The sequence below is a fragment of the Bubalus kerabau genome, chromosome 12 (genome assembly GCF_029407905.1).
Source record: "Bubalus kerabau isolate K-KA32 ecotype Philippines breed swamp buffalo chromosome 12, PCC_UOA_SB_1v2, whole genome shotgun sequence".
Classification (NCBI taxonomy): domain Eukaryota; kingdom Metazoa; phylum Chordata; class Mammalia; order Artiodactyla; family Bovidae; genus Bubalus; species Bubalus kerabau.
The window spans coordinates 82,918,583-82,943,187 of NC_073635.1; the positions used below are offsets into that span (position 1 = coordinate 82,918,583).

Genomic DNA, 24,605 nt, shown 5'->3' on the forward strand with positions numbered 1-24,605 from the left:
GAAGGGAACTTTATTGGAAGGTGCAAAGAAAACCTGTCACTGTTTGCCCACTCTGCGGAGATCATCAGTGTCCCGTTGTTATTTGTCTCTGTGTTTATACACGTAGCAGGTGGGCGGATCCTGGTTTTCCAGTTACTATTTGGTTATGAGCAAATTTAAAACCACCTTTTCAAGCATCTGGAAATGATCCTGGGAACATGCAGACAATGGAGGAACAGCAGTTGCTGAGGCCAAGTCCTGGGTGAATTTGGTTGAGAGACAGGGGCTCCCTCCTGCTCAGCCCCTGCTTTTGAAGCGGAGGGTCTGCCCGGCGGGGCACCGCTGAGACCCCGAGGCCCTGCCCACGCTGGGAAGCAGTGACATCACACCCAGTGTGGTAAACCCCGACCTCAGCTGCTGTTCCTCCCACCATATAATCAGCAAGAATATAGTTTACTCAGCTTCCCTAGCTGGGAACATGCAACATTTGTCTCTGTACTCATTCAAGACTTCAGATTTTTCAAGAAAGTGTAAATTTTCCTACTTTGTAGATCTTAGACCTTTCTAGATCTTTTCATCTTAACTCTTTTTGAAATTTTTCCACTTCCTTTTAATAAATTGAGTTGTAGCTGGTCTGTAGGAAAGCTGTTGATGCTTATTTTTGTCCAGCCATCTAACTGAACTCATAATTGAAATAATTTTCAGTTTTATTCTTTTGGTTTTCTAGAGACATGGATTTATACTACCTGCAAATCTTTGTCAATAATTATATTTCAGATTGATGCACTAGGTTATTGACTGGAGCTTCAAAACAGTATTAAATAGGAGTGACAGATCTTTTTCTTTCTAAAAGAACTAAATAATGACTGTTTCTTTCTTTCTTATTTCCATAGGCTGGATTCTAGTGACATTTATAATGAATTGAAGGAAACGTACCCTAATTACCTTCCTTTGTACGTTGCACGACTTCATCAGTTGGATGCTGAAAAGGTTGGGCATGCTTATTTTTTACTATGAGTGTATTACTTTGCTTGCAGTATTACATAATTTTGCATTTGAAATAAAGATCCAGTCCTGATCATCTCTTCCTGGTGACTGAAAACATGTTTCCTCAACCTTGAATGATCTGTTGAGCTATTTTCATAAAGCTCTGGACTTGGCCATTACTATATCATTTGGTTGAACGAATATTCTTGGCTGGTCTGGTTCGGTCAACGGGAGGAAGAGGAGATTGCTCTGTTGGCCTTGACCTGAAAACAGCTGGAAGCAGAAGGCAGTGGTCCTGGCCTCCTGGAAGCCTGAGCAGCTGCAGCAGAAGCAGAGTGATCCTCCTGTGTGTTTAACCATTGTCCTAGCTCCCAGCTGTCTTGACTGGACCGGCTCCCGCTGGGAGCCATGGCTGTAGACGGTGCTTATAGCCCTGATCAGCTCAGAGTCCTGAAGGGTTGAGCGTGAGCCAGAAGGTACCGATGGGAGCAGATTCCTGGGGCCGCCACACTGCAGTCCTCAAAGTGAGACTCATCAGCTAGTGCTTTTCTTACTCCTGTTGGCATGTGGTGTGCAACCAGGGTAACATAGCCAATCACATTTCTTAAGTCATGATAAGATACCCGGGAAAAGGGTTGCCTTGGAGAAAACAGTTTATGTCTCTATGAGCTTGGTCTCTGGCTGAGTCTTACTGTGCAGTGCCGGCAGGGAGTGTAGGGGCAGGTGTTTCCCCGTCTGCGCTCAGGTTCTCTAGAGGTGCCGGCGGTCATGAAGGTCAGTCCGGGAGGTGGCGCCCGGCCCTGGCCTGCCAGCCCGCCTGCTCCTGCACCACCGCGCTTGTCACTCCTCACAGTCCGGCTGCTCACAGATACTTCCTTTTTCTTATTTCTTCTTTTCTTTCCTCCTCAGGAACGAATGAAAAGACTGAATGAAATTGTTGAAGCTGCAAATGCTGTAATTTCTCATATAGATCAAACAGCCCTAGCAGTTTATATTGCGATGAAGACTGACCCCAGGCCTGATGCAGCTATTATAAAAAAGTACCTAACCAGTAAATACTCTTTCTTGCATCTCATTTCTTAGTTACTTTTTTTGGTTATTGAAAATATCCTCCTTTTCTGGTATTTGTTTATATCCTTATCGTTGAGAGTTATCAGGTTGGGGACACTCCATCCTTGAATATTTGGTGGTGGTTTTCTCTAGTAGTTTAAGAGAAAGCGCAGTCATGGGCTGTCTCCAGCATCAGGTGCCGTCGTGTGGAGAGACTAGGGTGACTGTCATCATGCAGTCCAGCCATTTGGGGCTTTGTGTGAACTGCACATACGGAGAAGCACATAGCAGCCTACAAAACTAACTTTTCAACCTTTTATTGACCAATAATGGCATGACACACTCCAAATTCAGCTTGTAATGCTTAATAATATGAAAAGAAAATTAGCTTAAAACTATTATCTAGCAACCTCAGTTTTATGAAACTGGGTTGACAGAAATACTTGAGAAGGGGGATTATAGTTTAGCCGTAATAAACCCTAGTGTGATATGTAAAACAAGGGAAGCCAGATTTGTGCGTTTATTAGTTTCCTTCCATGTGAGAGTTTGCACGTGCTGCTGTGACGGTCCACCCTTCGTGAGCTCCTGCCTTCATCTCCTGATGGATCGTCCAGGGTCACTTCTTCTGTTGCCTGGGTTTGTTTCCAACCCCAGGGTCCTTAACTGACAAGGGTAGAAAGTCCCACCTTCTCTTAGAGTTGCTATAAACTAATAAACAGGAACTGTGCAGACTGCCTGAAAGGACAGTCATTTCCTTTCGAGATTCTGCCTGCTGCAGTCACGATTTTTTTTTTAAATACAAAATGCTTGATGGTAAACTGCTGGAACTCTTGGCATTACATCATTCATACTGCTGATAAAGGTCTTATGAATCTTACAAGCAGCAGTTTTCAAGCAGAATAAAATGTTTGCAAAATAAGTGGTTGGCCATTGTCAGCATCCTTCCACGGAGCCTTCTTGAAACATCGCTATGTTCTTGTTACTAATTATAGTGGAATTGACTTATATCCCAATACAAAATGTTTTGGGTGTCTAAAAAAATTAATAATAGTGGACAGTGTAGCCGCCAGTTATGTACAAGGGATTCCTAGGAGCATTAATTTCTCATTTCCATGCAAAGCTGCTTTTTCACTTAAGTAACTTGTGTCAACAATTGTAAGACAGCCATTTTGTAATCTTAAAAATTCTAATTTTTTTAGGTGATCTAATACTAAGTTTTAATTACATTTAAACTACAATTTATTCTTGCCACTAAAGTGTCTGATTGAAGTTGCTTCCTCAAATGTTTCTATTGCCACCTTTATCAGTCCCTAACTAAATTTGATTCAGAGATGTTTATTGAGCAAACACTGCTTAGGACACCCTTGAGAGGAATGTTAAAAAAAAAAAAGAAGAACCAGACAGTCTCTGCTCTTAGAAAATGTACTGTCTGATACAGAAGATGAAATGGTGAGATAGAATGTGACTGAGAGAAGAAGTATTTTAAATTGTGAAGGCTTATGGGAAGGAGAGCTGACTTATTTTATTTTCGAGAAGGGAAAAACCTAATGGAATGATAGCTATTTAATCTGAGCAGGTCAGTTATCAGAAGAGGGGAGGAAAAGAATATTCCAGATATATGGAATCTGAACTGTTGGATCAGAAAATGTAGAAATAGCAGGGCGTCTTACAGGTGACCTAATCCAGGCCCGGCTTGTCCGGCACAGCTTCCCCCCAGCCTGGCCTCCACCCTCTGCGTCCTCCAGCCCTTCTTGGGGCAGCAGGCACAGTCGGTCAGGATGCCATGGGTGACCAGATGTCCAGACCTCTCCATGCCTGCTCCTTCTTGCTCCATGGCCCTGCTTCTTCACAGAGTGGGCGCCGTGCCTGTGCCTGACTCCTGGAGTTACTGTGAGCACAAGTGAAATACTCCCGAGATGTTCCAGATGCTGCCTGGCATCTACAAGGTTGGGGGTGAGGGGACCCCATTAAATAAAAAGCTGCATAGTTGCCCCAAGCCCATCCGTCCTTCTGTTCTCAAGTCCAGAGTGACCAAGCACGTCAGGTCCCTGGCAACGTCTCCATGAAAAGAGTAAGAGTGGGCTCTTTTAAAACTTTGAAACTCTTTGCTGATAAACTCTTAAGCATCTTTTCAGCATAATTTCATCTGCATTGCAAATGTATCAAGGTGGGTAGCTTAGGTTGCAGGTTACTGCGTTGTTGGGGGTTTTTTCCCTTCTCGTTTTAGTTGTCTATTGTACTGATTACTGTTGACTTGGTAGTCCCTGTGGATTTCATATGGGGCGCGTTTCACTCTGCATCCTTCAGATTCCCTCCTTATCATTAGACAGCTTGTCCGTCCTGTGTTTGAGTGCCTTCTGGTCGTCATCTCAGCACTTTAGTCCTTGTTTGCACACAAGTTGGACAGGGTGCCTCAAGTAAGCAAGCTTTCTGAAGCGCACGCTGTTCCCCAGAGTGTAGGCTGTTACTGCATTTCATTCAGCAACGGTTTATTGAGTGTTCCGTGCCAGGCATTATTCTGGGCACTTGGAATACATCCAAAAACAGAGATGCCTGCCTGGAAAGCAGGGGACCTCGGGAATGGGAGCAGCAGTGGCAGGACCAACCGCGGAGCTGAGTCCTGGCCCTGCCACTTCTGGCTGGGGCCTTGAACAGATCGCCTAATCGCTTTGTGCCTCAGTTTCCTCCTGTGGAAAATGGGGGGCCATTGGTGGTCGCTTACTCACAGAATTATTCTGAGTATAGATGAGTTAATACGTTAGAATACTGAAAACACTTGCTGGCACATGCAGACTAAGCGTTGCATTTCTGCGCGTGTACAGAAGTTCACAACTACAGAAATATGTAATAAGTGATATTCACAAGAAGCCTAAACACTTAGAAGATGCTGTTCTAAGACTTCTGTAGCCAACAGAATGTAGAACCCAGCACTCTCCCCTCTGTTGCCTATGGCATGCTGCTTCAACCAAGCACAGCGACCCCACTCATGTAATCTGTGCGTGTGAATACATGGCTTATGTTGTCACACCAGCAAACTATCCAGGGCTGTACGATATTTCTGTGTTGTAAAGCTCAGGCGAAAGGTGCATGAGTTTAATCTCAGATAAGGCTGTGTTCTTAATGCTGTGTTTCTGACCTGTGGACCGTTCTGGGCTTGGTGTGCAGTGACATGGACAAGCAGAAGTCGACGCTGGTAGATGCGCTCTGCCGGAAAGGCTGCGCCCTGGCTGACCACCTTCTGCAGGCCCAGGATCAAGATGGTGCCGTGTCGAGCGACTCGGAGGGGCGAGAGGAGGAAGGAGAGAGCACCCTGGACTCTCTGATGGAGACCTTCTGGGAGACGACCAAATGGACCGATCTTTTTGACAATAAGGTACCCTTTCTGCTTTTTGTTTGGGCCCAGCCCTTGAGGATGTGTCCCAGGCCTCTCTTGGGCCCGGCAGGCTGACCAGAGAGGACAGAGTACATGGATGGAAGCTGAGCTGGGCTCTGAAGAAGCCACGGTCCTAGCGAGGTGTCCCCCTGGCTTCCCGGCTTTGAAGACCACTTGACCATTGTTCTGTCTGTGTGCATGGTCGCCATGGCCACGCTAGTTTGGAAAGAGTTGGAGAGAGTATATGGAGCTGGAGGCTCGGGTCACGCTGTTTACGTAGGAGCCCAAACAGAGGCACCTGGGAGCTGTCTTCTGCCTCCCACACCTGTCCACATGCTCACTTGTCAGGGTTGGAGGCGAGGGTATTCTGGTTAGTTCCGGTGTTTGTTATTTCCCTCCAGGCTCTAACTGCTGAGTAGATACCACCTCGATTTATAGCTGACCAGTTTTTAAAACCTAGTTTTAGAAAAAGTAACTTGGATGAGCTTTTTGGATTTTCATTATAGAAGCTTTTTTTTTTTTTTTAACTTTACAAAATTGTATTAGTTTTGCCAAATATCAAAATGAATCCGCCACAGGTATACATGGGTTCCCCATCCTGAACCCTCCTCCCTCCTCCCTCCCTGTACCATCCCTCTTCTGGCACTCAGCCATAATTCTTAGGGTAGAGATTATGTAACTGCAGGAGCGGTCAGCCTTTCTCTTTCCTGGACATAAAGGAAATGAAGTCAGTGGAATGCTTCTTACCCAGCACAGACTCTTGGGTGTGTTGTTGATTTTTGTTTGTTTGTTTTAAGCAGACAGATGCTTGTTTTCAAGAAAGCTATGGTAATTAGTAGTAACGACCTCTGGATGGAAGTAGGAGGAAATTCTTCCTGTCCACCAGGGTTTTCCACCTGAGGACAGAAGTGTGGTTAGAGAAGGAACGCAGTTACGTTCTGGAGACTGAAGGAGTCAGCCCCAGAGGTTAAGAAATTTAGATATGAAATCAGCGCCTGGAGCTTGAACCAGGCCTGCCCCTGCAGCGCTGACTGTGCGGGCCGAGGCGGGTGGCTGGCTTCTGATGTGGGCTGTGGGCTCCCGCGGGCCCTCAGGAGTGAGTGTGAGAGCCCGGATGGTCATCAGCAATGCTCACCGGTACTGCAGCAGTTGCCACGTGTCTGCCGTGTGCCAGGCACGGCACTTGCTGCTGGGAAAAGACGAGTAAGAACCTGGCTAAACCCTTGTGCATCACGGTAAAAGTGTTACAGTAATTCCCTTTTTGCCATAGTGCTTCTGTCATTCAGGGCCGCTTCTGCGTTTTAATACCTATCCGTTTACCGTGTTTGTAGCAACGGTTGTTGAACCTTTTGCTTGACTCCAGAGTACAGATAAATGTGAGTGGGGTTCCTTTCTTTGAGGACATTCTCCACATTCTAAAAGTAGAGACTATTGCATATAAACCCCTTTCATGGATTACAGCCTTGTGCTGAAGGGGCTTGTGTCATTGAATGAAGCCATCAGCCATGCCATGCAGGGCCACCCAAGATGGATGGGTCATAGTGAAGGGTCTTGACAAAACATGGTCTACTGAGGCAGGAAAAAATAAATGGTTACAAGTAACTGCTAATGATTTATCTTAATAGCTTTCTTCCCCCAATCAATTATCTGTTCTTTGCAATACTCAGGTCTTTTAAAGACACCAATTGTTCTTTTAAAAAGTTTCAAAAATTGGCTTGATGTGATATGTTCATTTGAAAAATTACACTTCTGTTAATGCTTCAATTCTTTCATTATTAAAGCAATAGCCTAAACTGTAAACTATTTTGTAGTTTACAAAATACAAGCTGTATCTTGTTTTATATCCTAGGTTTTGACATTTGCATACAAACATGCATTAGTGAATAAAATGTATGGGAGAGGCCTTAAATTTGCAACCAAACTTGTAGAAGAAAAACCAACAAAAGAAAACTGGAAAAATTGTATTCAAGTAAGTGACTTGTATTCAGTACTTAAATCAGCGGTGTGGAGTGTCATTTCAGTGTCGTCAGTGACAAGATAATTAGAAAGCCTCGTGGTAGTGACGGTAACACCAGCTTCATCATGACTTTTAATTATTAGTCTAATTCACGTGATGGGAAATACACTATAAATGCATGAAAGACAGTAAGCTGTTTACTTTTTCTTTCTTTTTTTTTTTTTTTAACATTTTTCACTCCTGTCCAGAAAACCTATATTTAGCCTCTAGTGTTTTCAACACAGGCAAAATGTGTTGCAGATATTGTGTAGTTAGAAGATAGGTTTCCTTTATGAAGGAAACAAATAATTCTCTTTAAATACATGTTGGCTCAGAGCCAAAATGGTTGAGCTTTTAGAGTCTGTTTGATTTGCTTTGTCATTTAAAAGGATAGGCCATTTTTTATTTTACCATGTGTTATATGCAAGCAAGTTCTGTGCTTGAGCTTTCTGCACAAGTTAAATGTCAAGTGTAAAAACTTAGTGAATTCTGAAATTGTTTCAGCCTGGTCTTGTCTTTGAACAAACATGATTATGCCAAAAAGGTAGATGACAGTTGAGAACTGGTCACGCGAAAGGCGGCTAGGGGCCTGGTCTTCATATTTCAGGTGGCAGTAAAAACTCACCTGTGGCCATTTTTGGTAGTTAAACTAGAGCTTATCTTTACTCTTCGACCTCTTCTGTGTATCTTTACCAAGTCAGTTCAGATTATAAAACATTTGAAATTTTTGTTTTATCAAAAAATGTTTTTATTACTTTGGGAATCTTGATTGCTGTGTGGGCTGTTCTTGAGTTGCCGTGATTGAGGGCTCCTCTTTGGTTGCACTGAGCGGGCTTCTCATCGTGGTGGCGTCTCTTGTCGCAGAGCAGGGGCTCCAGGGCACACAGGCCTCAGCAGTTGCAGTTCCCGGGCTCTAGGGCACAGGCTCGGTGGTTGTGGCGCGCATCAGCTTAGCTGCTGCGAGGCGGGTGGGATCCTCTCAGATCAGGAATCCGTCCCGCGTCTCCCGCATTGGCAGGTGGATTGTGTACCTCTGAGCCACCAGGGAAGCCCTGTAAGATCTCAGTTCACATGTTCAGGTCTTAGAGGAGGTGGAGGGAGCTCTTCCTGGAACCAGCTAGTAGTGTCGTCCCGTCACGGACTCTATGAACCAAGCGCTTGTGCTTGTGAAGCCAGCCGTCCACCCAGACTCGCTCAGCAGGCCACGTTGCACACCTTGTCTCCGTCCGCTCGCCGGCTGTCTGTTCTCCACACAGCAGCTGGAAAGGACAGCTTCATACCCTCGGGCTGAAGCTCCGTCACATTCAGAGTACTACCCACACCCCCGTGGCCTGTGAGGCCCATTCAGAGTACTACCCACACCCCCGTGGCCTTTGAGGCCCGTTCAGAGTACTACCCACACCCCCGTGGCCTGTGAGGCCCATTCAGAGTACTGCCCACACCCCCGTGGCCTTTGAGGCCCGTTCAGAGTACTACCCACACCCCCGTGGCCTGTGAGGCCCATTCAGAGTACTACCCACACCCCCGTGGCCTGTGAGGCCCAGGGGGTCCTGCTGCTGCGCTCTCCCCGGCCGCAGCTCACCCGTGTCTCACGTCTCGTTCTCATGTCGCTCACATCCGCCCTCTGCTTCCCCTGTCTGTGTGACTGACACCCACCCCCTCCCAATCTGTATTAACAGCAAATTTTATTTTTACTATATACCGGATATATTCTTAATTATTTACTTATTTATTCATCTGTTCAATAGCTTTTTACTTTCCTGAACAGAACATAATTTTCTTGCAAGTGGGAAGTGACTTTGCTGAATGCTTTTTCCTAACACCTAGAGCAGGGAAGCTAGGGTGGGAAGGAAGAAAGGAGCAGGTCAAGTCATGTTGATGGGGGAGAAGACGGGAGGGAAGCAGGAAAGTCTCCCTGGATGGTGATAATCACCAGGGAGGTTGGTTGGTGGGCTTCCCTGGTAGCTCAGTTGGTAAAGAATCCACCTGCAATGCAGGAGACCGGGTTCTATTCCTGGGTCAGGAAGATCCCCTGGAGAAGGGATAGGCTACCCACTCCAGTATTCTTGGGCTTCCCTGGTGGCTCAGACGGTAAAGAATCCACCTGCAATGTGAGAGACCTGGGTTCGATCCCTGGGTTGCGAAGATCCCCTGGAGAAGGGAAAGGCTGCCCACTCCAGTATTCTGGCCTGGAGAAGTCCATGGACTGTATAGTCCATGGGGTTGCAAAGAGTCAGAGATGACTGAGCAACTTTCACTTTCAGGTTGGTTGGTAGGAAAGTTGGTAGACTAGTTGGTCATGAAGAACACTGGTTGGTAGGAAGGAAGGTTGGTGGGTGGGTTGATGGCGGGTTGGATGGAAGGAAAGTTCTACCTGCTACTTCTTTATTATTGCTACATATTTAACATGGAATTTACCCTAAATACCGAGCTTGGAACATGTATTTTTTAATAGTATTTTTCTATGTTTTATTATTTTCATGTTTTATTACAGCTGATGAAGCTGCTTGGATGGACCCATTGTGCGTCTTTTACTGAAAACTGGCTCCCCATCATGTATCCTCCTGATTATTGTGTATTCTAAGACAGGAACCAAGACTTTACATTTTAAAAAAGAAGGTTTTATAGTGAATGGATATAAAAACAAATCTGTGGCATTTTTAGTCTAATGCATGTTTTCATCCGCTATCAAATACTGATTATTAAAATGATGTGTATTTATCAGAGAATTTGCTGGCGTGTGGCTTAATACATGTAAATCTAGACCTCTGACATCATGGTGTTTTCTTAATGCCTCACATTGCTGGCAGCGGGCTGTGCCCTGGGTGCCAGCACCAAGGACTTTCAGTTGGGTTGCAGCTCTTACATGCATGAGAGGATTTGAACAGTAACTTTTAACTGCAAACCTGTAAAATTCTATTTTTTATTTTATAAATGAACAGGGTTTTAACATGGTTGACTTAATTTTTTTGAATGGTATGAAGGCCTTAAAAAAGCTACACTAAGCGTAGCTAAATTATTTATTGGACTAAAAAGTAACAGAACTTCATTTCCAGATTTTTTTTCTTTTTTTTTGGCAAACGTTTACATTCAATTAAGGGGAAAAAATAAAACCGGCACAAATAAATGCGTGGCAAATGCTGGAGCATAACTGCTTCAATCACTCTTCATCTTGGAGTTATTTCAGGCCAATCATTCATAATATCTCTTGATGTGCAGAGCATCAGAATGAACTAATAATACATGTATAAGTGCCAGACAGCTTAAATCTGTATCAGGTATTGTAAAGATACCCATATGGTTTGTTTATTACAGTTGAAATAATGTAAACAACGTGAATAAATGTGCAAAACCAAGATTGCAGCACACCATATGCACTCTGATACCTTAATTTTTTTTATAAATAATAAAGGTGAATATTGAAGCTTCTTAAAGTTGGTCTTAATTTTTCATGAATAAAATTTGGGGTTAGAACAGAAATAATATATTAAACCTACAGATAAAAAATTCAATATGAAGTAATTTAATTTATACTGTTTATTATAGGCTTGCAATTATTTGAGTATATTTCCGCATCTTTTATGTGATTAACTTGTGTATGTTTAATTTTATTATTTTTATCTTTCTGGCTACTATCCTCCTTTCATCTTTCTTCTGTAAAATAAACACACGTAGACAATATTAAGAGGCCTGTACTCACTTATAGCAAATACATGTGTATGTGTGCGTGCGTGTGTATGTATGTATGTGGCTTCTAAATCTTCTTGCCTTAGAATTCACTACTGTAAAAGGCCTACCAGAGATCTGGTCTTATTAATCATTCATAACTATTTTTGAGTAATTGACTCCTGTATCTGATGAAATCATCAGACCCTTGATGAAAAAGTGCAAATATGCATGCAGGCATTTTGTGGTTTCTGAGCCGTCTTTGTTCATCTAAAGTCCATCCATGAACAGCCACATTCGTGTTCTCTCACACACGTACTTACCTAAACATATGGGCCCCCACATATACAGGTTCAATCCAGTCAGAAAGTTGAGACGTTCAGGAGGGGTAGGGTGGCTCCCCAAGGTCGTGCTGCTGGCTGACTACTAATTAGAGAAGGTGTTGTACAACAAGTTTTTCATTTCCGAAAGAACTTCCTGCCGCACAGAGCCTCAGGCTCAGCCATGGGTAAGTGCCCGGGTTTTCCGTGAGGATGCGTTCAGCCCCGCGACATGTGTGGCTGACGTCCAGGAATATGACAGCTTTCAGAGCCCCTCTGGGCATCTCATTTCCCTTTAAGCTTTTGAATTAGTCCCAGCAGTTGTCCGTCATCTCAGGCAGCCACAGAATTTATACAGTTGCTTGTAATTATCTCAACAAACACCCCCGGGAAAAGGCTTCTAGGTCCATGAGAGAGTGGAGTCCTGTCCAGGACGGCCTTGCACGTGGTGGTTTCTGGGAAACGACTGAGTTTTGAAAAAGTTGCTTCTGAGAATTTTTGTCTGTTTTATCTTAACCTGATGGAGGAGAGAATTTTCAGAGGTGCTCTTTCACTGACAACATTTCATTGAAATCACACCTTTTTTTTTTTTTTTTTTTTTTTTTTTCAAGAACATGACTTTAGTGTCCAATTTTAATGTAATTTTAAGATTAGAAACTTCCTAGTAACAGATTTTGAAGTACTACCTTCTGAATTGTGTCAGGATATAGTGAATCCTTCAAATACATTTTTATGTAAAATCACCATTGTTACAGTTCCCTGATTTCTCACTTTATTATTCAGGTGTTGGTCTTTTTGCTGTATTTTTTAACATGGAAGGAAAAATTAAGCCTGTGGAGAGTTTTGGATACACTCTTTAAAGAAAGTGTGGAATTCTGAGTGCAGTGAGCCTCCGGGCCCTCACGGCAGGCCAGGCCCACAGGAGCCTGGTCCTCTGGTGCCGTCAAGGTCCTGATGTAGTGCGAGGCAGTCAGTGGGGTGCCAGTCTGCAGAGAGAGCTGGTGATTGGCAGTGCTTCTTAATAGAATGTATGATACAGCATGAATGTATTTATGATAACACCATAAAATTCATACACAGATGAATTTTTTTTTTTTTAATATGAGTCACGTCTGGCTCTCTTGTACCAAGGACTTTTGTATCCAAATACTTCTTTCAATGAGATATACGTCTTTCTCAGATAACTTTAAGCTCGCTGTGGAAGTTAGAGATAGGTCCACAGGCTGGCAGAATCTGCTGTGAAGTGTTTATCCCAGGAAGACCAGTCCCTCAGTTCTACCCACGGGTAGTGACACGAAGCTGCCTTGTTGGCCCTCTTTCTACTGAGATCACTCGGTGCCTCCATGCTGACAGCCAGACCCAAATGCATCCTGGGGGAAGGCACCCTTAGCAAAACTGTTACATTTCTATGAGATTGATACCTGAGGAAAAGTGATACCCTTCTTAAAAATTTTTATTTAAGTTCAGTTATACACATACATACATTCTTTCTTTACACTCTTTTCCATTATGGTTATCACAGGAAAAGAGGGATTTTTTTGTTTGTTTTGTTTTTATCATGCCACATGGCTTATTGAGATCTTAGACCCTACCACGGATCAAATCCACACCCTCATCAGTGAAAGGGCAGAATTCTAACCACCAGACCACCAGGGAATTCCCAAAATGGTAGTTTAATGGTGTGTACATTTATTTTTTATACATACTTACTTCAAAAAAAAAAATGACTTAAAAAAGACGGAATTACTAAATTAATTTGGAAAATGTACATCAACCTCAAAAAATGCTTTACAAGTTAACACATGATAAGTCTCATAAATACAGTATTCAGTGGAGAAGCATATCATAAAAGAATATACACAGTTAGATTTCATCTATATAAAGTTCAGAAACAGAGAAACAGTCTTTAGTGATAACCATGATTATGACCGAAATTTTGTTAAGGATAACTTATCTCCTGAGGAGATAAATTGTTTCAGCAAATTGTTTGCTGGTTTTTTCAGAGACTGTCTTTGCCAATAATTTACTTAAGAGAGGCTCATTGTGAGAGTTATGTTACAAGCCAACAGCATACAGGATATATCATCTCTTAAGCCAATAGAGAAATACTGCAAAGCAGCTAATGGTTGATTCAAATGATGACACTAGCAAAATAGTACTGTTAAAAATTGAGAGAGTTTTCCTCTTTGAGGTGCTGGTGGCCAGTGTCTGCACCACACCATTGAAAACAGTGGAAAGAGCTGGATGCAGGTGAACACCTTCTGAAAGAAGCGCTAGGGGCTGGTACACTCTGCTCAGCACTAGTTCCAGGCCCTTAGAAAACACCCAAGCCTCGTCCCAGCACTGTTTCTGTATTTTTCAGTTTCAGCCAGTGTTAACGCCTATCAGTCAGTTCAGTTCAGTCGCTCAGTCGTGTCCGACTCTTTGCAACCCTATGGACTGCAGCACGTCAGGCTCCCCTGTCCGTCACCAACTCCTGGAGCTTACTCAAATTCATGTCCATCAAGTCAGTGATGCCATCCAACCATCTCATCCTCTGCTGTCCCTTCTCCTCCTGCCCTCAATCTTTCCCAGCATCAGGGTCTTTTCCAATGAGTCACTTCTTCAAATCAGGTGGCCAAAGTATTAGAGTTTCAGCTTCAGCATCAGTCCTTCCAATGAATATTCAGGACTGATCTCCTTTAGGATGGACTGGTTGGATCTCCTTGCAGTCCAAGGGACTCTCCAGAGTCTTTTCCAACACTGCAGTTCAAAAGCATCAATTCTTCAGTGCTCAGCTTTATATTCCATCTCTCACATCCATACATGATTACTGGAAAAACCATAGCCTTGACTGGTCGGACCTTTGTAGCAAAGTAATGTCTCTGCTTTTTAATATGCTGTCTAGGTTGGTCATAGATTTTCTTTCAAGGAGCAAGCATCTTTTAATTCCATGGCTGCAATCACCATCTACAGTTATTTTGGAGCCCCCAAAAATAAAGTCTGTCACTGTTTCCATTGTTTCCCCATCTATGCCATGAAATGATGGGACTGGATGCTATGATCTTAGTTTTCTGAATGTTGAGTTTTAAGCCAACTTTTTCACTCTCCTCTTTCACTTTCATCAAGAGGCTCTTTAGTTCCTCTTGGCTTTCTGCCTTATATAAGGGTGGTATCATCCGCATATCTGAGGTTATTGATATTTCTCCTGGTAATCTTGATTCCAGCTTGTGCTTCATCCAGCCCGGCATTTCACATGATATACTCCGCATATAACTTAAATAAGCAGGGTGATAATATACAGCCTTGATGTATTCCTTTCTCTGTTTGGAACCAGTCCATTGTTCCACGTCCAGTTCTAACTCTTGCTTCTTGATCTGCATACAGATTTTTCAAGAGGCAGGTAAGGTGGTCTGGTATTCTCATCTCCTTTAAGAATTTTGCAGTTTGTTGTGATCCACACAGTCGAAGGCTTTGGTGTAGTTAATAAAACAGAAGCAGATATTTTTCTGGAACTCTTTTGCTTTTTCGATGATCCAATGAATGTTGGCAATTTGATCTCTGGTTCCTCTGCCTTTTCTAAATCCAGCTTGGACATCTTGAAGTTCACATACTATTGAAGCCTGGCTTGAAGAACTTTGAGCATTACTTTGTTAGCATGTGAGATGAGTGCAATTGTGCAGTAGTTTGAACATTCTTTGGCATTGCCTTTCTTTGGGATTGGAATGAAAACACCCTTTCCAGTTCTGTGGCAACTGCTGAGTTTTCCAAAGTTGCTAAGTTAAGCCTATAACTTTTCTATTACTCTGTACCCTCTCCTTTTGCACAGCTAAAATTTGTATGAAGTAGAGTCTAGTGACAAAAGTATACTGACAAATTAAAGACCATGCTCTCCAGCAGAAATAACAAGGGGACATCCACTTGTTAATGTGTTCATGTAAAATTTATTAAACACTTAATTGAGAACTCTAGGAAGCCAACAAAGCCAGTTGCATGTTTTTGTGCTGTGCCTGTGTATATTTCGATTAACCAGGTAATCCTAAACAGGTTATTTTAGAGAGCTGCTGTAACAATCAGGTTTATTCTAGGTAGACACGTTGATTCTACACACTACCTTCGCCATCTTATAAAATTTCTAACACTGTTCAACAGACCCACTAGTGTTTTGAAAGGCATTTTGTTTCATTCAGTCCCATTTTAGTATTCCTTTAAAGAGTTTGATCGATGACTCTTGAGATTCAGCCAAGAGTGTAGTGTCAAAAACTTGCTTGAATTTGTCTAAAAATTCGTAGTCGGTGCTGAATCTGAACTTGTTGGCCCAAAGCAGCACCGTCCCTGGCTGACAGAGGTACACCATAGTGGTGAGCAGCTTGTCCAGGAAGTAATGGTGGTAGACCACGTCGGAGGCCAGCACGTAATCGTAGTAAAGCGTGGACTTGGGGAAGCTCTGCTCCAGGCCCTCCCCCCACACCAGCTCCTTCACTTCCGGCAGATACGTGGTGCAGTTGAGTGTGTTCTTTAGGAGATTGTATTGTAGGTTCCCCAGCACATCAGGCAGATCTGTTGCCGTGACCTGAGCCCCTAGGAGAGAAAGAAAGCCTGTCTTAAGTACCTGGAAACACCGGGGCAGCCCAGTGGACACATACTCTTGGGGAAAATGGAGCTGGGTTTCCCACCTTGACCCTGTGGACATCCGGGCTGGATTCGTTCTCGTGGGGTAGACCCCGCGCTGTGCCCTGTAAGATGTTTAGCAGCATCCCTGGTCCCCACCCACGAGGTGCAAGCAGCACCTCCCCACCCAACCCCCAAGGCAGGATGCTCAGAAATGTCCCCTGACATTGCCAAATGTCCTTCATGGGTCAGACACCGCCTTTGGTTGAGAACCACTGAGATAGAATAACGGTTCCATCTTTTAAGAAACTGAAACCATGGCACAGGGGAACTCTGCTCAGTACTATGCAATAATCTAAATGGGAAACGAATCTGAAGCAGGATAGATACTGTATACATATAACTGAATCATTTTCCTGTATACCTGAGAGTATCACAACATTGTTAATGATACGCCAACAAAATTAAATGTTTTTTCAACTTTTTAAAAAAGAAACTAAAACAGTGTTTGGGGAGATTTCAGAATAATTAACATACCAAGGTTTGGAGCTTCCTTGGTGACTCAGACTGTAAGGAATTTGCCTGCAATGCAGAAGACCTGGGTTCGATCCCTGGGTCGGGAAGATTCCGCTGGAGGAGGGCATGGCTACCCACTCCAGTATTCTTGCCTGGAGAATCCCATGGACAAAGGAGCCCGGTCGCAGAGTCATGACTGAGTGACTAACACTTTCACTTTACTATAATAATGCATGGTGTTTTCCTTATAAAACTGTTTATCTGAAGATTTTGGTTTTCTCGTCTGGAAGGTATCAGCACAAAGCTTTCCACAGGGGATGATCTATTTTGTATGATTCTTCCCCCTATTAAATGTATTAAATTAATTTTTAGGCATTTTAAAGAAAGTGATCAGTGTTCACAAAGTAGATCGCCGTATTTCCAGACTGATTTTGATAGATGTGTAATCACATAGGCAGAAGTAGACCAGACACACCCACCTCTTACGCAGAGTCCAGGACGCACAGCTGGTGTTTGGGGTATAAATCTGTTTTCATCTTGGATTCACTGACTTGGTGGTTTTTTTTGTTTGTTTGTTTTTTTGTTCCAAAACCTTAGTTACGATAGTTGCAATGAAAAGCAGGACACAGCATAACATAGCTGTTTACAACTGGAACTCGAGAGTCACCCCTTCGGGATGTCAACTTTCTCACATGCTAAGCAGTGGGTTGGATGTTAGTGTCTCTGCTGCTGCTGCTGCTGCTAAGTCGCTTCAGTTGTGTCCAACTCTGTGCGACCCCATGGACTGCAGCTTACCAGGCTCCTCCGTCCATGGGATTTTCCAGGCAAGAGTACTGGAGTGGGGTGGCATCGCCTTCTCCAGTGTCTCTAAGATGCCATTATCTTATCTCAGGGATAACAGGAGTCATTCTGGCCTGGACGTTTGCGGGGACTCAGTGAGGGCAATCACGGCCAAGCACCTAAACCACAGCCCATCATTCAGTCAACATGTATTATTACTGTTGTCCTGGTAAGCATCTTTTGAAACAAGCTCGAGAATAGACAGACAGACACACCTAGAATACTGGCCACGATGGAAACGAGGCCTGGTCCAGCACCGATTTCCAGTATCTTAGCACCTCGGAGATTGAGTTCCTCTGTGTGTTCTTCCAAATACTGGCACAATGCCATGGCCTGGAAAACATTCATTGTCACTGGACACTGAAAACCAGAGACCCCTACTCCCACCGCCAGTGAACTACCGGAAGGCATGTTCACAGTCCCGGCTTACTGAGGGGTCCATTGGAATCCAAGCACACCTGCCACGGAGTGTTTTGATCTGTGGAAGATGAAAGTAGCAACCAGGAACGGGGGAGCCTGGTGGGCTGCCGTCTATGGGGTCGCACAGAGTCAGGCACGACTGAAGCGACTTAGCAGCAGCAGCAACTTGCATCAAAGGAACTCAAGATGCCGACTTGCTAACGGGCCTGTCTCCGAAGACTCTTGATCAACCCCCAGGAGGAAGAGCAGCTCAGCTCTTCCAGAAGCAGGAGTTGAGGAGCTGCAGGACAGCAGCCCCTCACCCTGGGCAAGTCGCATCAGGCCCCCAACCTGCTGGAAGACCACTGGGCTCTAAAACTCTCCAACACCTCCCTCCAGAGCCCATCAGCAAGCGGGTCGCCCCGGACCTTGCCTGCTACACTGGGCAGCAGGGCAGTCATTTTTCTTTTAAGTAGCTCATCTAAGACACTCTGGTAGGACAGCGCTTCCCAGACTCTAGTGCACACTCGGATCGCTGGGGAGCCTGGTTAAAGACGCCCTGCCGCGTGCAGTAGGTCCGGTGGGGCTCGGGACTGCAACTCTTAACAAGTCTGCCTTTCTAATCAGCCAGCCCATGGACCACGCTTTGGGTGGTAGCAAAGAAATTGCATACTTCGCACAGTCAAAACAAAAACAACTCCCCCCAAAAGAACCAAGGTGAATACATTTAAATCCATTTTTAGACAGAAAACCAAGGGTCCCTTTCCTTCTTTCTTCACTCCCTTCTGCTCACCTCCTGCCCTGTCTGTGAAGAGATAAAGGGAATTCTATGTGTGCAGATGCAGGAGGTGTTTTGTGTGAGCCAACAGGGGGGCGGTCAGCTAGTGATGCCAAGGGGCCACAGAGACTAGGGGAGTGAGCATGAGGGCTTGACCCGGGTTGGGAACATGAGTCCTGAGCTGAAGAACCAGCGTGAAAACTCAAGTGTGCACACACCTTTAGGCCTCTCCTTCTGACAGATGCTCGGGGCTTGTCATGACTCACTTTCTATTTGTACCGAGGCTAGAGTGGCGGGGGTGGGGAGTGGCCAGGATCATGTGAGACGCCAGCCGCACTCACGGTGGCCTGCCCCAGGGCAGGTGGCAGACCCAAGGCTGTGGGTCTGTCCATTTCATCCTTAGCTCCTCTCAAGGGACTTGGAGGGGGCAGCCTGGAGTCGGGGGATGGAAACTGAAGCACAGGTGCGAGGTGGCTCCAGCATCCCACCCATGGCATGAACTCGCAGGCTGGGGAATGGACGTTTTGAAGAGAGGCATCCTTTGGATCTTGAGAAAGGATCGTTATGCAGAGTGGTTTCAGCATTCGGAAGAGTGTCACCAGGGCCACCAAGACTCGTGTGTGACTTGAGGGCTTCCGGAGCAGTGGCTTAGGCGCTCTTCCTGTGGGGTGTGCCCTGTGACAAGCTGGTCCGGTGGGTGCCACCCGGGGACAGGTCTTCCCGAAGGAGCGGCTACATCTTTTAGCAAACCCTCCTCCACCTCCCCAGGGCTTCCCTGGTGGCTCAGATGGTAAAGAATCCACCTGCAATGCAGGAGACTCCAGTTTGATTCCTGGGTTGGGAAGATCACCTGGAGAAGGAAATGGCAACCCACTCCAGTGTTCTTGCCTGGGAAATCCCATGGATGGAGGAGCCTGGCGGGCTACAGTCCATGGGGTCACAAAGAGTCCGACACAACTGAGGGACTAACACATTCACTTTTAGCCACACCGTGAAAGGGGAGGGACCCCCTGAGGGTTGTTGGACATGGCCCCAAAGATTTTGCCCACTGCAAAATCTAAACCCTAAAGACTTCTGATTTTCTTTGTTAACAATTCATATGAATTTTTCATCCTACTTCCCAATATGCTCAAGTTTATGTTAATGTTAAAAAAGAGTGTTTCAAGAAACACAGCATGGCAGAAATGGTTTCTAGGAGAGACGCTGTGTTCTTGCAGCTTCTAAGCACACCAGCCTCACCTGCAGGGCCATCCGGGGACCCTCCATCTGAGAAGCACAGAACGTTAAAGCATTTGGCAAGGCGCCCAAGGCAACACAATTGTACAAAAGTGCTGTTCCCATCCCCAGAAACCCTGACGCCCCGATGTCACGGCCCCCTCACCCCCGGCCACACCACCGCTCCGTAACTCTCGATGGATTCTTGAATGACAATCTTCTTGCCCACAAACCGATAGTACTCCTGGGTGTAGCTGGCGTAATTCGTAGGAACAAATTTCTGGAGGCTTCGAAGTGATGCTTCTATCTCATTAGAATCTGTGGGACCAAAAATAACAGGCTTCATGATTTGTGAAAGTGAAAGTCATTCAGTCATGTCCAGCTCTTTGCGACCCCATGGACTATATAGTCCATGGAATTCTCCAGGCCAGAATACTGGAGTGGGTAGCCTTTCCCTTCTCCAGGAGATCTTCCCAACCCAGGGATCGAATTCAGGTCTCCCGCATTGCAGGAAGATTTTTTACCAACTGAGCCACAAGGGAAGCCCAAGAATATGGGAGTGGGTAGCCTTTCCCTTCTCCAGGGGATCTTCCCAACCCAGGGATCAAACCCAGGTCTCCCACATTGCAGGTGGATTCTTTACCAGCTAAGCCACAGGGGAAGGCCCCCATGATTTGTGGGTCCGCTGCAAATATACTAATTATCAGTACAATTAGTCAAATGGGAAAAGATTGAGCCATCTTCTAGAAACAGAGAATGTTATTGGTGACAGTGGGCACAAACTAGCTCAGACAGAATGTCATGGGGTGACTGGGATGGAACAGTCCGATGGGGATTTTTATCAGATGACATGATGCCTTGGGATGCCCCGGGCCCCTCCCTCGATTTCGGGCAGAGATCAGTGTGGATCCGCCCCTCCCTTGGTTTGGGCATGAGGAGGCAGCTACAGTACCAGGCAGGATGGCACGACTGAGCCGTCTGCAATAAGGAGGACCCAGGCAGGCACGCACCGGACTATTTTTAGGTCTTGAAGTGAAGTAACATCCCACATGGTGGCTGGAATGTGTTCCTTAAGTCCTTCTACAACCGCTCCTCAAAAGGTACAGGTCACCCAAAGACAAGCCAGCTGCACAGCCCTGGGGGAGGCTGTCAGATGAGCCCTGACTATTAAATTACTCTTCCTTTAAATACTCCTTTACACTCATGACCCACTTGAGCAGTGCTCAGATATCATATAAGATGAGAGGAAACGAGCACCTGATCAGGGATGATATCATGGAAGCCCAGAATGTCACAGGTTTCCCAGAGGGTTTCAGCATTTAATAATAATAATAAAAAAAAGAGAGAGTAAAAAGGTCAGAATGAGGAGGCTAAGCACATGGAGGGGTCATGTGCAGAGGAGGGGGACGCTGCTGGTGTCCCCAGGGAGAGGCATTGGTAGTGAGGAGTTCGGGTGGGGGACGGTGCATGAGACCAGCCTTTGTTGCCTGAGCTGTGCCTGGGGACAGGTAACCAGGGATGGAATAGCAGAAAGGAGCTGTCAGCGAGCTTGTGTAGGGCTCTAGTTGGAAATATATGTTCAGGAAGGAAGATGAGGCTGAGTGCAGGGTGAAGGGTAGGCGGCCTTTGAAGAAGCCAAATCAGGGGTCCACCCCTTAGAGTTCACATTTCACTGAATTCTGCCTGCACTAGAGCAGTTCTCTGTTGCAGCTTTCTCTGCAAACCCCTGTAAGAGGGTCACAGTCAGAAGAGTCTAGACATGTGGAGTAAACACTTAGAGACATTTATGAAAACTTCACCATGCCTATTGAATCTGATTATGAAAAACTGAAGCTTGTACTGGGTATTATGCATTTGTACGTTTTTTCATCTAGTTTTTCCAGAAATTCATTTGTGTTGCATTTTATAAAAAAGTGTTCAAATGGTCTTTGATTGTCCTGTGAGCCAAGTGCTGCTGCTGCTGCCGCTAAGTCGCTTCAGTCGTGTCCAACTCTGTGCGACCCCATAGACGGCAGCCCACCAGGCTCCCCCGTCCCTGGGATTCTCCAGGCAAGAACACTGGAGTGGCTTGCCATTTCTTTCTCCAATGCATGAATGTGAAAAGTGCAAGTGAAGTCACTCAGTCGTGTCTGACTCTTCGCGACCCCAGGAACTGCAGTCTACCAGGCTCCTCCATCCATGGGATTTGCCAGGCAAGAGTCCTGGAGTGGGGTGCCAGTGCCTTCTCTGTGAGCCAAGTGACCAGTTTGTAAATTAACAGAATGACACCGGCAGCTGTCAGCCGTGGGTTCTGATCTAGACTATTCCAGCCCCGGAAGGAGAATTCTCTGTCCTGACCACAAAGACAAGAAACGCAGACTTCCTTGAAGCTTGTAAGAACCTTCTGAGGCACAGTGGCCAAGTCAGTCCTGAGACATTGTCTTTCCCTGCCATGTGCCCTGGAGAGACCCTGGGGAGAGAAGGGGGCCTATGATTCTCACCAACTTCTTATAAGGGAAGCTACTGACGTCTAACAACATGAACCTCAAATTTATCACACAGCAAAGAGGACCCATCTTCTCCCATAGGCTGAGCAGCTGACTCTGAGTTCTGGTTTCAGAGGCAGCAAGAAGGCAGAGGAACAGATCATGTGGTACCCAGGAGCATCCAACAACCAGGCTGGGAGCATGAGGGACCACTGATGTGTAGGGTTTGGCCGTCACCATGGTGACAGTGCTCCCAACATGGCCGTCCCCGGGGAAGAGACGCAGCTGCTGAGCATCATGGGCATTTCTACCACAGGTGCGACATCCACCAACAGCCTCAAGAGCACAGATCATCGTAAGATGTAGGAAGATCATTCATGATGAGACATGAGTATTTATTACCTAAGTTTTTTCATATAACTTTCCCCTTTATGTAATCCATTTCATTGTATGTTCATATGACTTAAATTTTAACAATGGCCATGTTTAAAAAAACAGCTTGCAAAAATTCCCAGAATGCAGGAGCTGGACCAGCCATTGGGTAAGAGGAGGGAGTCGTGGGCTGCCCTCCTTCCATCTGAGCCTCTGGTCACTGGAGCAGGCAGACCATCAGGGACCCAGGGCACTGCCTGCCAGTTTCCGGCCCTTCCACGTTGGCTGGACCGGTCCTTCTTTCCTTCTTCTCACAGATCACCACATTGAAGCTAACTTTTCTCTCAAGACTGTAGGAAAAGTCGATGGGCTGATCTACAAATGGCTCATCCTTTCACAGGATGACAAACAATAAGCTGATAGTCTTCCTTTCTGGGTCAACATTGTAAAGAAACATGGGCATAAAAATATCCCTCCTATAAGACCCCTTTCCTTGCTACAAAGATAAAGAAATTTGTGTTGACTGCACATGATTTTCATTTATTGTACCTATGCTCACCTGTGGGAGCTTCCCGGGTGGCTCAGACCATAAAGAATCTACCTGCAATGCGGGAGACCTGGCTCCGATCCCTGGGTCCGGAAGATCCCCTAGAGAAGGGAATGGCAACCCACTCCAGGATTCTTGCCTGGAGAATCCCATGGATGGAGGAGCCTGGTGGGCTATAGTCCATGGGGTTGCTAAGAGTTGGACACAACTGAGCAACTAACACACACACACACACACACACACACACACACGCTCGCCTGATAGTTTTAGAGAGGTCAGCTTTTGGAGATAGGCAGAGTCGCATTTTTATGTAAACAACTTAGTAAAAATAAATACCATCCTGATTTAGCAGAGTTGGAAGAGAATTTCCCAGGATCAATGACTGTACATGTTTTGAATGTTGTAACTTGGCTCTTATGACATCATTTGTTATGTCTGTTACTTATTTCCTACTGATTCGCTGTCCAGAAATGCAAGCCTGACTGGTTATGTTGTCCTAATGGGAAAATGGCTTTACGAGGATTCACTGTAGACTGCGGCTGCCAGGAATACATTTTGGCCAAGAGCAGGAAGGAATCTAGATTTCATTTCTGTTTTAAAAGTTCTTGTTAACAAACATCTGACTCTCCTAGAATTTGGAGAAGACAAAGTTGTGGACGTAGGGATTATTACCATTACTGCCAGGCTTCTGCTAGCATAAAGGCATCCTTCTACCATTTCATGATCAGAAAAAGATCTAGAGTTCAAAGGAAATGGACCATCTGGCCCCTGAGGTTCACTGGAAAATGCCATCCCCAAGTGAGAGCGTGGAGAGGGGAGGAAGGAGGTTACCTCCCTGGCGTCCGCTGGTGCCATCTGTATGCAGAGTCTCGTTGTCCGCGGGGCTTGGGGCCTCGTCCAGGGGCTGGGGCTGTTGCTCGGAGCTCAGACACGCGTCCATCACGGGGCCACTGGGGAGGAGAGAGCCAGCCAGGTCCGAGTGCTCCGCCGGGTCTGAATTGCCCAGAGCCTCCGCAAGGTGCAGCTTATCGCCTTAGCATCTGCTGAGCCGGAAAGAACACCTGCTTTTCAGCTTAGTTCCTTGGACGAGGAATGCAGCCACCCCGAGCTGCCATCCTGGTGCTGCAGAGAAAAGTGGAAGGAGACGAGGAAGCATTGCTCCAACTTTCCTGTGCCTGGAGAAAGGCATAAACAGAGCCTCTGGTAGCGAGACAGGCGCTGCCTCGTTGCAGTCTGAAGTGTATCTCTAAGAGCTTTGGGGACTGAATGTTGACGAAGAAAGCCTGACCCAGTCGTACACATGGTTGAGGGTATCTTGTGGATCGAGGCTTGATGACATCATGCATTTGGCCCAAAGGCAAGACTGCTCCCTTTCCATCTGAGGCTTTAGCGCAAGATAGTAGAAAGCTCTAGGGGCTGAGCGCCAGGAAGCTTGTTGGCTCCCCATTCTGACTCTTGGTGACTCACTTAATTCCCTCCATGCCATTTCCTCATCAGCAAAAAGGGAAAGAT

The 24,605-nt window shown here is 45.6% G+C and overlaps 2 protein-coding genes across 7 annotated transcripts in view; one reads left to right on the forward strand and one right to left on the reverse strand.

Moving 5' to 3' along the window:
* The window catches only part of TPP2 (tripeptidyl peptidase 2), a 59,086-nt gene extending 48,020 nt beyond the window's left edge, over positions 1-11,066 (forward strand). For 4 of the 5 annotated variants that reach the window (XM_055542971.1, XM_055542973.1, XM_055542972.1 and 1 more), the window contains 5 exons: positions 873-969; positions 1,876-2,006; positions 5,182-5,389; positions 7,239-7,358; positions 9,880-11,066. In XM_055542971.1, coding sequence (XP_055398946.1) covers positions 873-969; positions 1,876-2,006; positions 5,182-5,389; positions 7,239-7,358; positions 9,880-9,969 — 646 coding nt within the window. In that variant the 3' untranslated portion in view covers positions 9,970-11,066. Of the gene's footprint in view, positions 1-872; positions 970-1,875; positions 2,018-5,181; positions 5,390-7,238; positions 7,359-9,879 lie in introns of those variants that run through there. The other variant, XM_055542975.1, reaches the window with a different exon arrangement.
* Positions 11,067-12,696: 1,630 nt separating this feature from the next.
* Positions 12,697-24,383, reverse strand: METTL21C (methyltransferase 21C, AARS1 lysine). Of its 2 annotated transcripts, XM_055542976.1 has the most exons (4): positions 23,925-24,383; positions 19,876-20,027; positions 17,533-17,650; positions 12,701-15,931 (listed from the first exon to the last, which is right to left on the reverse strand). In XM_055542976.1, the coding sequence occupies exons 1-4, from the start codon at positions 24,031-24,033 to the stop codon at positions 15,537-15,539; spliced, it is 774 nt and encodes a 257-aa protein (XP_055398951.1). In that variant the 5' UTR covers positions 24,034-24,383; the 3' UTR covers positions 12,701-15,536. The 2 variants fall into 2 exon arrangements, with proteins under 2 accessions (XP_055398952.1, XP_055398951.1); XM_055542977.1 differs by lacking the exons at positions 19,876-20,027; positions 23,925-24,383 and adding an exon at positions 17,748-19,868 and having other exon boundaries at positions 12,697-15,931.
* Positions 24,384-24,605: the final 222 nt, after the last annotated feature.